This window comes from Cetorhinus maximus, chromosome 24 (assembly GCF_964194155.1).
Source record: "Cetorhinus maximus chromosome 24, sCetMax3.hap1.1, whole genome shotgun sequence".
In the NCBI taxonomy this organism is placed as follows: Eukaryota; Metazoa; Chordata; class Chondrichthyes; order Lamniformes; family Cetorhinidae; genus Cetorhinus; species Cetorhinus maximus.
Window position 1 is genome coordinate 23695772 of NC_135902.1, and position 15472 is coordinate 23711243.

The following is a 15472-nucleotide window of genomic DNA, read 5'->3' on the forward strand; positions in this document are numbered from 1 at the left end:
CTGAGATCCCCAAGTGGATGACCCAGGGGTGTCCAGCTGCTGCTCCTCCTGCCTTAGGGGCCCAAAGGCCCCGGCCTAACTCCTTGAAGGGGCACCTGGAGGGAGGTTGAGGTGCACCATCTCCCTCTCGTGTGCAAGCTGCCAATGCTCCTCATGGCTACCGTGGGGGAGTGCAGGTATGCTCTCATCTTTGGCAGGATCTTCTGGAATAGAATCTCCATGGAGCCTGCCATCCTTCCCATGGAGACCTCGCTGTGCACACAGGCCGGCACCACTTCATCAGGGAGCAGTCAGATAGACTCCTCCAACTCGCGAACCACTTTGTTGAGGGCCTTCAACACCTCTGCCTGATCCCCCACCTCTTGCTGACTCTCCACCATTGTTGTAAGGCCAATTCCAGAGGCTTGTCATCAGACTCAGACCTCGCAGATGCCTGTTCCCCAGCAGTCCTCCAAGTGCTGGTGAGCTTGGCTGAACCTGTCTCCTCCTGTTGCAGACATGTGTCCGTGCAGTGACCACCAGATTGTGAGACCCTTCCTAGGCTAGAACTAATACCCACCAAGTCTGCTGTGACGTCTTTATAGGTGCACATCTCTCCTCTTCTCTTCTCTCTTGTCTTGTCTCTGGGCTAAGGCTTCTGCTAAGACCTAACAGGGATTCCTCATCCTCAGGCCTTGGCTTCTTCCTGGTGACAGAGGAGAGAGCAAGTGGCAGCATGAGCTGCCTCAAACAAGGAGGCACATTTGGCCCTCAGGTGTCTATACCATGGATAGATCCTTACTGGGTGGATACCCAAGTCTAAGCACCCATCGCCAACTTCCCGGTCCTGCTTCACATCTGCCAGCTGAGCTGCCCTCTCCTCGAACCCCATGAGAGGCCACAGATGTGGGCTCCCATCCCCAACAGTTGTGCCTCATCTTCTCCTGCTCAAAGACAACAGAAAATATGTTTGAGAGGAGTTGTATGTTGCATCCATTTGTACATTACATTTTGACATTCAATTCTCATTCTTCCACTCTTAAGATAGCCCAGCGTTGTGTGGCATGGATTACCACGCTGCAAGTTGTCCAGAAGGGTTGGGGCCAGCTCTCCCCACAGCACTGAGCCCATCCACATGCAAGGAGAAGGCTCAGACAGGCGTCTGATTTGCAGAGGTTGCTGGTGCTGTCTGCGACTAAGTCTATTTCTCCCACCACCGACCCTGCTCCTTCCATACAGTGATCTCTGTATGTGGAAGGATAAAGGAGGCACAGTGGTCACCCCACCCCAGAGTGGATGCGCTGCAGTGCGTCTTTGAGGCATGACTATGCCATTGTCACTGAGACCCATGTACTCTGACATATTGGTCTCATTGTGGTTTGTGCAAGCAGCTGAAGCTTTACTTACCCTGGCAGAGTGAATGAGGGTTGTTCATCCTTTTGTGACATTGTATTGCTAACCTGCTGCGGACAACCTGGGCACTGACAGCATTGGCCACCTGTGCCTAGGCAGAGTTGATTTTCCTGCTTGGCTGCCTCCTCACATCAGTCGGGTACAGTACACTCCTCAGGCCCTCGACGTAGTCTAGGAGGATGCACAGGGAGGCATCACTGAACTTCGGTGCTGAACCTTCACCTCCCCTTCCAGATATCTCTGTGGTTCGTTTTGACAGTGAGGATGTTCAGGTGCCTTTTAAATATAACACCCAAATATGATGGCGTGGTGCGTGCCATCCAGCCCGCCCCACCGCGCAAGATGTCAAGAAACTTCCAGCTGCTTGATTAATGATGCTGGGGCCACAAGATACTGTGGGATTTGGCCTCTGCAGCAGGAAACACTCCCCATCCCTGCCTCTGCCCCAGGACTTAGTCCCAGATGGGAGAATTCCGCCCTATGGTTCCACAGTGGTGGTGCTCACCCACACCAGAAAGGATGTCATACTACTGGTAAACTGTGTAAAGCCTGTAGAAAACCCAACTACTTTGCTCGTGTTTGTTGCTCATCAGCAAACTCAACTACTAAGACCAATACCAACAGAAGTGTGATGTGCATGCGTACCACAGCAAAAAGGTGAGAGAATGTAGCCAATATAGAGGCAGATGACCCTGAATATACTTTTGTTCTGTCTTTTGGACAGGACAACCAGCCACGTGTGACAGCCATCATTGGCTGCTCAAAAGTAGATGCTCTCACCAGGAGCATCTGTCAATGTCATAGGAGACAAGAGATTGAACAAACTTCAGGATTGCCCCATTCTCTGCAAACCAGGGAATATGAACATTTTCCCTGCAACAGCGACAAACCACGGCAAGTTCTCAGGACTTTTGAAATGCCAATCTCGTTCAAAGTCATTAGAACAAATATTCTGTGTCATATCTGGAGAATAATTTATCAGTTTCCACACTGCACATGATTACAGCCACATACGTGATTCCCACACATATCAGCAACATTCTCAAATTGTATGCTGACCATTTCACTGCTAAGAGCAAACTGAAAGGTATTACATGCAAGCTGCATGATGATTATAATTTCATGTCAGAAAGCAGACAGCGAAGGAACTTCAGCATCTACTTCACCTTGACACTATTGAGAAAGTTGGGAATGAGCCCCTTGGGTTTCACCCATACTAGTTATCAAGAACCCAAGAGTGAGAGCCAGATTAGAATCTGCATTGATCACCAAACCAAGCCATAGAACAAGAAAGACACTTGGCACCAAAAATCGATGATATCATAGTGAAAGTGAATAGTGTTAAAAGCTTTGCTAAACTTGATGTCGAAGCATCGAATTGAGCTGGCAGAAGAATCAAGTATTACAGTATTCTCCACTCATATTGGACTTTTCCGATACAATATACTTTGGAGTCAACTCAGCAACTGGTTTCGACACATGGGCTAGGATTTTACGGCTCCGCCACGACGTGTATCCCGCCACTATCTATCCCGCTCCTAACTTTACTCAGTTCTGCTGAAGGGTCATGAGGACTCGAAACGTCAACTCTTTTCTTCTCCGCCGATGCTGCCAGACCTGCTGAGTTTTTCCAGGTAATTCTGTTTTTGCTTTGGATTTCCAGCATCCGCAGTAGTTTTTTGTTTTTATCTCTATGTTTAATTGATTGCCACTCCTCTGCAAGAAATGCCTACCTTGAAGAAGTATTGCTCTGCTCTCCAACAGGATTTCCGCCTGTCTCTTCTGCCTTGTTCACCTTCATTGCTTTCCATTTCTCTCCTGGTGTTTGACAAGGTGTTTACTAAAACCCACTTTCACAGCCATATTTCCTTTCTCAGTGACTGTCTCCATCTCCGACTCACCCCACGTGGATTTCAACTGAAATTTCATCCCTCTTGTTTCGAACCCACCCAGGATTACAGATATCTCCGGGACATAAAACGTTTCTCGGACTGCTGTTCCTGTCGCATTCTGATATCCACACTCAGTGCCATGCGCCGCCATATGAACACACTCGACCTCTCCCTCCAGCAGCACCGCCGCACCCTTTTTCGAAACAAGAGGGATGAAATTTCAGTTGAAATCCACGTGGGGTGAGTCGGAGATGGAGACAGTCACTGAGAAAGGAAATATGGCTGTGAAAAGAGACAGGCGGCTGGGAGGCAGAGCAATGCATTTCTACTAGGACCCTCCACCCCTGCTTGTCCCTCCGTCACCACCCCATCTTCCAATCCCAGCCCCAGCCGTGTATTCACTATACCCCCTGACCTTCCCCTCTCCGATGCTGAACGTTCAGTGCTCAGCAAAGGACTTAGATCCATACCCTTACGCCCTCATCTCAATGAACTTCGGGCTCGGCACGATGCTGAACTCTTCTTCTGCCGTCTTCGTCTCCGTGTTCACTTCTTTGGGCAGGAGTCCTCTCCCCGTTCAACGGATCCTTTTACCCACCTCCAATATTCTCCCTCCACCTGGAGCCCTCCCTCTGGATTCTTACCTTCTCTTGATCTTTTCATTGAGAACTGTCAGCGTGATATTAGTCGTCTCAATTTCTCTGCTCCTCTCACCCATTCTAATCTGTCTCTCTCTGAACTTACTGCACTCCGTTCTCTCAGGTCCAACCCCAACATTGTCATCAAACCCGCTGACAAGGGTGGTGCTGTTGTTGTCTGGCGCACTGACCTCTACCTCGCGGAGGCTGAGCGTCAACTTGCAGACACTTCCTCCTACCTCTCCCTGGACCATGACCCCACCACTGAACATCAAGCCATTGTTTCCAGGACTGTCACTGACCTCATCTCCTCTGGAGATCTTGCTCCCACAGCTTCCAACCTGATAGTCGCCCAACCTCGGACGGCCCGCTTCTACCTCCTACCCAAAATCCACAAACAGAATTGTCCCAGCAGACCGATCGTGTCAGCCTGTTCCTGCCCCATGGAACTCATTTCTCGTTATCTTGACTCCCTTCTCTCTCCCCTTGTCAAGTCCCTTCCCGCCTACATCCGTGATTCCTCTGACACCTTACGTCACAGCAACAATTTCCAGTTCCCTGGCCCCAACCGCTTCCTCTTCACCATGGACATCCAATCCCTCTTCACCTCCATCCCCCACCAGGATGGTCTGAGGGCCCTTAGTTTCTTCCTTGAACAGAGGCCCCAACAATCCCCATCCACCACTACTCTCCTCCGTCTGGCTGAACTTGTTCTCACACTGAACAATTTCTCCTTTAACTCCTCTCACTTCCTCCAAATAAAAGGTGTGGCTATGGGTACCCGCATGGGCCCCAGCTATGCCTGTCTCTTTATGGGGTATGTGGAACATTCCTTTTTCCAGTCCTACTCTGGCCCCCTCCCACAACTCTTTCTCCAGTACATCGATGATTACTTCGGTGCTGCTTCATGCTCTCGTCGGGACCTGGAAAAATTTATTAATTTTGCTTCCAATCTCCACCCCTCCATCATTTTCACATGGTCCATCTCTGACACTTCTCTTCCCTTCCTTGACCTCTCTGTCTCAATTTCTGGTGATAGACTGTCCACCAATATCCATTACAAGCCTACCGACTCCCACAGCTACCTCGACTACAGCTCCTCACACCCCGCTTCCTGTAAGGACTCCATCCCATTCTCTCAGTTCCTTCGCCTCCGTCGCATCTGTTCTGATGATGCTACCTTCAAAAACAGTTCCTCTGACATGTCCTCCTCCTTCCTTAACTGAGGTTTTCCACCCACGGTCGTTGACAGGGCCCTCAACCGTGTCCGGCCCATCTCCCGCGCATCCGCCCTCACGCCTTCTCCTCCCTCCTAGAAACATGATAGGGTCCCCCTTGTCTTCACTTATCACCCCACTAGCATTCAAAGGATCATCCTCTGCCATTTCCGCCAACTCCAGCATGATGCCACCACCAAACACATCTTCCCTTCACCCCCCCGGCGGCATTCCGTAGGGATCGTTCCCTCCGGGACACCCTGGTCCACTCCTCCATCACCCCCTACTCCTCAACCCCCACCTACGGCACCTCCCCATGCCCACGCAGAAGATGCAACACCTGCCCCTTCACTTCCTCTCTCCTCACCGTCCAAGGGCCCAAACACTCCTTTCAAGTGAAGCAGCATTTCACTTGCATTTCCCCTAACTTAGTCTACTGCATTCGTTGCTCCCAATGCGGTCTCCTCTACATTGGAGAGACCAAACGCAAACTGGGCGACCGCTTTGCAGAACACCTGCAGTCTGTCCGCAAGAAAGACCCAAACCTCCCTGTCTCTTGCCATTTTAACACTCCACCCTACTCTCTTGCCCACATGTCTGTCCTTGGCTTGCTGCATTGTTCCAGTGAAGCCCAATGCAAACTGGAGGAACAGCACCTCATCTTCCGACTAGGCACTTTACAGCCTTCCAGACTGAATATTGAATTCAACAACTTTAGATCTTGAACTCCCTCCCCCATCCCCACCCTCTTTCCGTTTCTTCCCCCTCCCTTTTGTTTTTTCCAATAATCTATATAGATTTTCCTTTTCCCACCTATTTCCATTATTTTTAAATCTATAACTGTAATGCCCTGTCAGTCTTTCCACCCCACCCCCACTAGAGCTGTACCTTGAGTGTCCTGCCATCCATTCTTAATTAGCACATTCGTTTAGATAATATCACCACCTTTTACACGTCTTTGTACCTTTGTCTGTGACATCTTTTGATTATCTGCTCCTATCACTGCTTGCTTGTCCCTACAACCACCCCGCCCCCCCCAACTCGCCCCCCCCAACCTTAAACCAGCTTTTATTTCACCCCTCTCCTAACTTTACTCAGTTCTGCTGAAGGGTCATGAGGACTCGAAACATCAACTCTTTTCTTCTCCGCCAATGCTGCCAGACCTGCTGAGTTTTTCCAGGTAATTCTGTTTTTATCTTAACTACTTGTGTCTAAGTATGGTGCCAAAGCTGTTAAAACTAGCTGAGATCAAAGTGGCAACAAAACAAATGAGGCATGCAACTATGTGTGACTGCTACAGAATCATGAAACTGGAAAGATGTGATCGATAGAGTGTCTACAAATGCAATCGCTCACACAGTACAAGGTCGTCACAATGTTCGAAATGAGCTCACTATCACAGTCACATCTGATCTTGTGTTATGCAATAACTGTATTGTCATTCCACCATCAGTGAGTGAATGTGTTGTCAATATAGCACCTGGAGGTTACCAGGAATTGTTAAACCAAATAACTCCTTTGGGAAAAGTTATGGTTCCTAGGGATTGACTGCATAGTAGAGAACAAAATCAATCAGTGTTTGCCATGTCAAGTAACCACAGTGTCAAATCTTAGTGATCCTCTCAAGATGTCTTAACTACCTCCAGGACAATGGACTGAGGTTAATTTTGCAGATTTGCCCACTGATAAACACCTACTTGTTGTCACTGACAGATTCCCAGTCATTGAAATAGTTATGTCAATTTCACCGAAAGCAGTCATCCCAAAGCTTGACCAGATTTTTGCTTTGTTTGGAGTCCTCCAAACAGTGAGAAGTGACAATGGACCCCACTCAACAGTGATAAATTCAGTATATTTGTGAACTATCTGTGTTCATTCATTGAAAAATCACACCCTGTTGGCTAAGTGCTAATGGAGAAGTCAAGAGATTTATGTGTAACTTTAGAAACATGATATGTAGCTACAACTGAGAAAGTCCTTGAAGCAAGAGTTGTATCACTTTCTTTGAAAAGTGACTTATCACGACTACTGGAAAGCTTCCAGGTATATTCATCTTTACACATCCTATGTGCACGTATCTTCTTGAGCTACCCACAGAGCTAAAGATCAACATGTACATGAACACGATCAAGGACAGAAGGAACAAACAAAAGTAAATGCAGAGCAAAATATGAAATTTTGAGCTACACTGCTTGAGCCAGGTGCTTGTGAAACATGATGGTCATGTTGGAAAGCAAGCACCCCACTATGACATCCAGCCATTTGTTGTGAACGACACAAAGATCAATGATCACTAAGCGCAGCTTGTAAATCATCACATGGGAACACCACCACCTGGAAATTCCCCTCCAAGCCACTCAAGGTCCTGACTTGAAAATATATCAGCGTTCCTTCACTGTCGCTGTATCAAAATCCTGGAACTCCCTTCCTAACAGCACTGTGGGTGTACCTACATCACATGCACTGCAGCGGTTCAAGAAGGCAGCTCACCACCTCCTTCTCAAGAGCAATTAAGGATGGGCAATAAATGCTGACTTACCCCTCATCCCATGAACAAATATAAAAAAACATGTAGCGCGTCGTTCTTCAAAGCAGCGATTAAACCATTCATAGGCATGGAATCTGATTCTGACGTCAACATATCCGATGAAGAACATGAGTGAAATTAGGCCACACCTGATGTCAGAATATCCTACTCATAAGAGAAAATGTCCACCATACCCATGTGATTATTTTATGATGCAAACTATTTTCAGTTGGTGAACAAATCTTTCATCTCATTGTATATGACTGAGTGCTTTGTTAAATTAATGTAAGTTTTCATATGTAGTAATATTACTGGTAAAGTTGAATATTCAATTTATGTTAATTGCTTACACTTTTTGAAACGAACCTTTGAAACATGCTATTGAAAATTGCATTGCGCATTTTTCAACTTGAAGCTGCCATACTCACATGTACCAGCAGAGGAAGGGAAAAAAGATTAAAGGGGATCCATATTTTAACAGCATGGGCACCAGTTCTGTTTCTCACTGAATCTTACTGTCTCTATGCAAGAACTTCACAGGGAAGTAAGATTCAATTCATATAAAACTCTGTTTAGACCACACTTGGAGTACTGTGTGCAGTTCTGTTCTCTACTGCAAGAAGGATACAGAGTAAGTGGAGAAAAGATTTACAAGGATATTACCAGGATGAAAGTTATTAGGAAAAACTGAGCAGACTGTGGCACCTTTCTCTATGAAAGATAAAACTAAGAGGAAACATGATGAAATTATCAAGGAATTTAATAGGGTGGGTGTGGAGAAAATGTTTTGACTTATGGCTGAGACAAGAACAAGGTGGAATAAATACAAAACACAGTCACTAACAAATCAAATAAAGAAACAAGAATTTCTTTACACAGAGTATGGGGAGAGTGTGAAACTCGCAGCCACATGGTTGAAGCAGATACATTTAAGAGGAGGCTTGATATGGAGGGAGGGAGAAGAGAAAGCCATGAGAGAGGATGGGAATATAGGAATACGGGCAGTGGGTGGAATGAGGCTTGTGTGCTCTGTAGATACCAGCATAGATCAGTTGGGCCAAATGGTCTGTAGACTCCAAGTGATTTGATGAAGAAGTCAGACCAGTACCTAATATTTTAACCTTTTATCTCCACAGATACTGTCTGACCTACTGAATGTTTCCAACATTTTCTATTTCTGATTTCTAACCGCTGCAGTATCTGTGTGTTTTTGTGCTATAGGCTTTCTTTGATATTTTGACTGTACCAATAAATGGAGCTGATTGTAATGAGGACTCAACTCAGCTCCAGTGGCTTAGCTGGGAAAGGCATTTCCCAGTGTGGTTCCAACTACAAAGAGCCTATGCTGAGTTAGTTCATCCTAGCTAGAGTCATACCCTGGACTGTCCCAATTGACCTCCGTGTCCCCTCCCCAAGGGGGAGACTGGGGAGTCAGTTTGGCTGAGTGGAGGAGGGGGGAGGTGGCTTGCTGGAGTGAGCTTCTCGATGAGCAAGGGGCACAGCAGTAAACCTCCTCTAATTCTGCACAAAATCTCATTCACAGGGGGTCAAAGGGTGGTTTGTATGGAAAATGGGAAAATGTCATATTGGTTCAGTAGATGGGACTATCATGAGGTTGGATACAGTGTGGATGGAGCTTTACTCTATATCTAACTCATGCTGCACCTGCCCTGGTCAGTGTTTCAGAGTTATACAGCACAAATGGGACAGTGTAGAATGAGTTTTATTCTGTATCTAACCTGTGCTCTACCTGCCCTGGGAATGTTTGATGGGGACATTGTTGAGGAAGCTTTACTCTGTATCTATCCCTTGATGTACCTACCTTATGCCCAGTTTTCTGACCCCAATACCCCCCACTTTGATGAAGTCAAAGGAAGCAAGAGCTAAGTGCTCTGTCATGCTGTTGGGCACATTCTTTAACTTTTATTTGTTTTGATTTTACATGCACAATCTGTCCTGTCCTCCTGCAGCTAGCTGAAATCCACTGTGCCTGAATTCTACATTGTGTCCTATTTCTTGCAGATAATACGGACCTTTGCTCGACTGCATCTGGATAATGTGCATGTGAAGCGTAGTTTGTTGAATCGACAGCTTGGAGAGGGACCACTGGCCAGGTACTGTAGGGGGAAAGAGCTGAAGGGTCACATACAGAAGAAGGACTCAACTCTGTCTAGCTTAATTGGTGAATGCAGAGAACAGGACCCTGGATTCTTTTTCCAGTAGGTGTGAAGTTAGCTGATCTCAACTAGAGTCACTTCCATTCACTGACTTAGAGAATGGAGAAATCAGCCCAGGTCTCCACTCCTAATCAAGTGGTTCTGCTGGGAAGTATCTGGGTGTGCATGTCAGGGTCTTTCAGGCTTGGAAATCATGCCTTTTCTCCACCAGGGCCAAACAACTAGCAGCTACTCACTGTCTAGGTTCACGGGCAGGGAATGGCCACTTTGTAGGGAACAGAGGGCTCCCAGCATGTGCTGGCAGTCTCAGGAAGAGAAAAAATTAGAAGAGAATATTAAAAGTTAACGCTAAAATGAGAAAGGCTGTTTCTCCTTTAAGATATGCCACTCTCCCTCCTTTCCTTTTGCTTATTCATGCCCTGCACCAGACAGTATGAGAGAGCAGGTTGGTGAGCTGCTACTCCTAAACCAGTCATTAGAAGTTGCACCACAGGCACTAAGCATTGTCCAGGGAAGAGCATTGTAACTGTTTAATCATTTCTAGACTTGGCATTGGCTAAGATTGGACATCATGTTGGGCAAACCCACATGTCACCATAAACATTGTCAGCATTGTGTACCAGCTTATGGGTGTTGGGCACAAATAATGACACATCAGCTGATTCAAGATACTTATCTCAGTATATATCTCTATTAAGCACCACACTCATAGATGGCAATGTACTTATTTGACAAGTAATGAGCTTTCTATCCATTATATAATCACAGCCTGGGACACCTCATCCCCTCAGTCTAAATTCTGTTCTCTCTGATTGTCAGTGAGGAATCTGCCTCTTCCTTTATGACAACTATTCTCATTGTTACATTCTTCAGCTGGCTGAGGCCCAATGCTCTCTATTAACAACACAAGAGTAGATCTATAGTTATTGCAGAGGTTTCAAGAAGCTAAGAAGCTTAGCTTTTTCAAAATTGGAGACTGAATTCATTTCTTTCTTTGTCTAGTATTTTCTATTAGCCCTCTGCTGCTTAACCTTATCTTTCTGTTCTGGCTCAAAAACATTGTTTCCCATTTTGTGGCTGGTTTGATGTCAAACACTACATGACTTCTCAGGTGAACTACTTACCCATGATGCCTGTGTTAGCCATACTGCTTAATTCTAAAACCTGTATAGAAACAGTCCATGTCCAAATGCAGCAAGACCTGGACAATATCCTGGCTTGGGCTGACAAGTAGCAAGTAACATTTGTGCTACACAAGTGCCAGGCAAGGACCATCTCCAACAAGAGAGAATTTAACCATTGCCCCTCAACATTCAGTGGCATTACCCTTGCTGAATCCCCCACTATCAACATCCTGGGGGTTACCATTGACCAGAAGCTAAACTGAACTAGCTATACTGTGGCTACAAGAGCAGGTCAGAGACTAGGAATCCTGCGGTGAGCAACTCATCTCCTGACTCTCCAAAGCCTGTCCATCATCTACAAGTCAGGAGTGTGATGGAATACTTTCCACTTGCCTGGATGAGTGCGGCTCCATCAACTTAAGAAGCTTGACATCATCCAGGACAAAGCAGTCTGCCTAATTCGCACCCCTTCCACAAACATTCGCTCTCTCCACTATCAACGCATAGTGGCAGCAGTGTGTACCATCTACAAGATGTACTGCAGGAACTCAGCAAGGCTCCTTAGACAGCACCTTCCAAACCCACGACCACTACCATCTAGAAGGACAAGGGCAGCAAATACATAGGAACACCACCACCTGGAAATCCCCTCCAAGCCACTCGTCATCCTGACTTGAAAATATATCGCTGTTTATTCTTTGTTGCTGGGTCAAAATCCTGGAACTCCCTCCCTAACAGTACTGTGGGTGTACATATAACACATGGACTGCAGAGGTTCAAGAAGGCAGCTCACCACCACTTTCTCAAGGGCAATTAGGAATGGGCAATAAATGCTGGCCTAGCCAGTGACACCCACATTTCATGAAAGAATAGGAAAAAAAAATAATTTTCTGAAGTGGATTTGGTATGATTGCAACCCCAAGGTCATGAGTTGAAATTCCACCATGGCACAGTTTGAAATTGAATTCTGTAAGTTTCTGGGTTGGCACCAGAAATTTTTTTAATATTCATTCATGGGATGTGGGTGTCACTGGCTAGGCCAGCATTTATTGTCCATCCCTAATTGTTCAGAGGGCACTTAAGAGTCCACTGGGTCTGGAGTCACATCTAGGCCAGACCAGGTAAGGATAACAGATTTCCTTCCCTAAAGGATGTTAGTGAACCAGATGAGTTTTTTCAACAATGGTTATCAAACTCTTAATTCCAGATTTTTATTGAATTCAAATTTCACTATCTGCCTTCACAAATTTCTGGAATATTAGTTCATGACAATATCACTATGCCATCACCTATTAGAAGCTATTAGGATTATGACTCAGTTGGTAACACTCTCCTCAAGTCAGAAGATTGTGCCTTCAAACCACACTTGTGCACCAAATCTAGGCTGACATTGCACTGTCAGAGAAGTCATATTTCAGATGAGACATTAAACTGAAGGCCCATTGGCAAGAAAAAGATTCCACAGTATTATTTTAAGCAAGAGGAGTGGTGTTTTCCCAGTTTCCTGGCCAACAGTTATCCCTCAGTCAACATCACTAGAGTGTCGGATGCTGTGTGAAGGTTTTACTTTACATTACAGCAGCAATTACACTTTAAAAAGCACTGGCTGTGAAGCACTTGGAGACATCCTAAAGACATGAAAGGCTTTATAGAAATGTAAATTTTTTGTTGTTTTGAAAATCCAACTGGATCACTGATGGTCCCAACTGGTCTGGCTCTCACGTGATTCCAGTCTCACACTAAGGGGTTGGCTCTTGATGCCCTTACGACAACTGGGAATGGACCTCGCAGCCTACATCCCAAGAACAAGTCTTCTTTTAAACGTACATTTTGCTCAGCTGCCTCTGGTATCTCTAATTGTCCCTCAGTGATCTTTTGTTGTTGGGAACAGCTTTTCTGCGCAGACTGTTTTCTCCTGTGAAACTGGGAACAGTGATTGTGAGTAGGGTCTACACTTGTGCCATTACTGCAGCAGAGCGTCACACTGTTACTTTTTTGCCACCTCAATTCACGAAGAGCAATATCAGATAATTTTAAGTTATAATCCAACAGCTAAAAGTGTTTCCAGCAGCAGGCTGTACCAATATTAAACTCAACTGAAATAAGAATTCAACCCTGGTGTTAGTGGGAGCCCTTCTATAAATCTATTTCAATGGGGTCTTTATGTAGAGATCTTTCTTTGATTCATTGAATCCACAGAATCTTTAGTTTTGGTTCAGAATTTAAAATTATTACATGATTCTTATTTATAATATGTAAATAATCAATTGTTTCCCTTATTGCAGAGAGGCCCATAAAGCAATGAGGAGCCTTGAACGGACATCCAATTATCAGACAGCAGCTTTTCCACCCCCCCACGTCAACCAGGAGAAATACATTGGCACCCAGAAGATAGTACACTGGCATCCCTAGGACACTACCCTGGCTCCTTGAGACATTACACTTGCATCCCGAGGACACTACCCTAGCTCCCTGAGACATTACACTGGCATCCCGAGGACACTACCCTGGCTCCCTGAGGCATTGAACACTACATTGATGCCCCAAAACATTATACTTACAGTGCAAAACACAATGAGGTGAAACACCTAGGGCAATATGCTGGCACCTCTGAAGCACTAAACTGGCAATCTGAAACAATGCACTACCCAGGCACCCTGAGACACTACACTGGTGCCCCAAAACATTATACTTGCAGTTCAAGATGATACACTGACAAACTGCAACACTATAGTGGCATCGACTCAATGGTTCATTGGCCCGGAGACACTAAACTGGCACTCCTCCATGATGCACTGGCACCCTGAGACACTACATTGGTGCCCCAAGGCTTTATACTTACACTGCGAGAAACTACAATGGCACCCTGAGAAAATGCACACGCACCCTGAGATGATACATGGGCACACTTAGGCATTACACTGTCACTCCAAGGTGTTATTTTGGGACTGCTACATTGCATTTACAAACACTTCACATTTGAGTTGGCTTGCCTCAGTATGGTTTGACCTCAGAACAAAACAAACCTGAAGCTTACAGCATTGATATTAAAACAGAATAGGTCCTCTTTCTGACTGTGGTAACATCCTGACTAACATCTCTCAATTGTCTTACACTTTTTGAACACTTGTCAATGTGGATACACACAGATACATCAGATCCATTCAGACTCATATCTGTCTCTCGGGATTCCATCCGCAAATTTGGGGAGGCATCCTAGTGAAAAAGTGATAATGCTTTGTTCAAGACAGTTTCATTTTCGCCTCTTATTTCCACAATGCATTCAGAGGAGGAACAGTGACTAAGTGAGTAGGGACTCACTTTGGGGGTAATTCAGTTTGGACCTAAGAAAGGTAGGTGAGATGAGTATTTTCTGAATGGTGGAAGAGCAGAGAGGGATTGAAGTACAGGGATCATTAAAAGCAAATAGACAGGAGCATAAATTATTAAAAAGGCAAATAGAATGTTGACTTTTATTTCTAAGAAGCAGGGATACAATGGGGGTGGAAGAATGTTACAGCTATATAAAGCTCTGCCGAAGGGTCATGAAGACTCGAAATGTTAACTGATTTCTTCTCCACCGATGCTGCCAGACCTGCTGAGTTTTTCCAGGTAATTCTGTTTTTGTTTTGGATTTCCAGCATCCGCAGTAGCTTTTAGCTTTTTGTTTCTAAGCTCTGATGAAACCTATTTAGAGTACAGTATTCAGTTCTGCACACTACACCATACTGGTCTTGGAGTGCAGTTTCACCAGGATGAAATCAGGCCCAAAAAGTGTTAAATTATGAAGACAGTTTAAATATAGGCAATAAGGGGTAATTTAATTGAGGTGTTTAAACAGAGTTAAGGATTCTATAGGTTAGATAGAAACACTTTCTTCTGATGGAGGAATTCAGAACAAGGGAACAGAACCTTAAAATTAGAGCCAGGCTGTTCAGGGGTGATGTGAGGAAGCACTTCATCACACAAAGGGTAGTGGAAATTTGGAATTCTCTTTCCCCTAAAAGCTGTTGAGGTTGAAGGTCAGTTGAATATGCTAAAACTGAAACTGGCAGATTGTTGTTAGGCAAAGATGTTAAGGGTTATGGAACTGAGACAGGCTAGATGAGTTGGGATACAGATCAGTCGTGATCAGCCAACTGAGTGGTGGAACAGTATTGAGGAACTGAATGGCGTCCTCCTGTTCCTATTCTGCTATATTGTAGTAATTGTAACCTTTAGCTGTTGCCTGTTCAGTGGGAAAATATAAGTCAATTTAGATGCAGCGATCACTAAACTGTTCAATTCAGATTGATCTTAAAGCAATGGCCAGTTTATATATCAAACCTCATTAAAGATATTCCTGTACAAACTGCAGAGAACATTCATCAGTTGATAGCAAGTTGTGCAGAAGGAAATTGTCATATGTTTTAGAAGATGGAAATTGATATAGAATGGTACAGATTTAGAATTAGAAGTTTCATTTAGTAGAATGGTAACAAGAGTGAGATTATTAAGATAACAAA

General features: G+C 45.1%; 1 protein-coding gene across 1 annotated transcript in view; it reads left to right on the forward strand.

Annotated features, from left to right (window-relative positions):
• LOC144699720 (protein HEATR9-like) overlaps positions 1-14501 on the forward strand; it is an 80030-nt gene extending 65529 nt beyond the window's left edge. The window contains exons 10-11 of the mRNA XM_078570874.1: positions 9689-9780; positions 13253-14501. Of these exons, the coding sequence (XP_078427000.1) occupies positions 9689-9780; positions 13253-13379 (219 nt within the window). The 3' untranslated portion in view covers positions 13380-14501. The remainder of the gene's footprint in view (positions 1-9688; positions 9781-13252) is intronic.
• Positions 14502-15472: the final 971 nt, after the last annotated feature.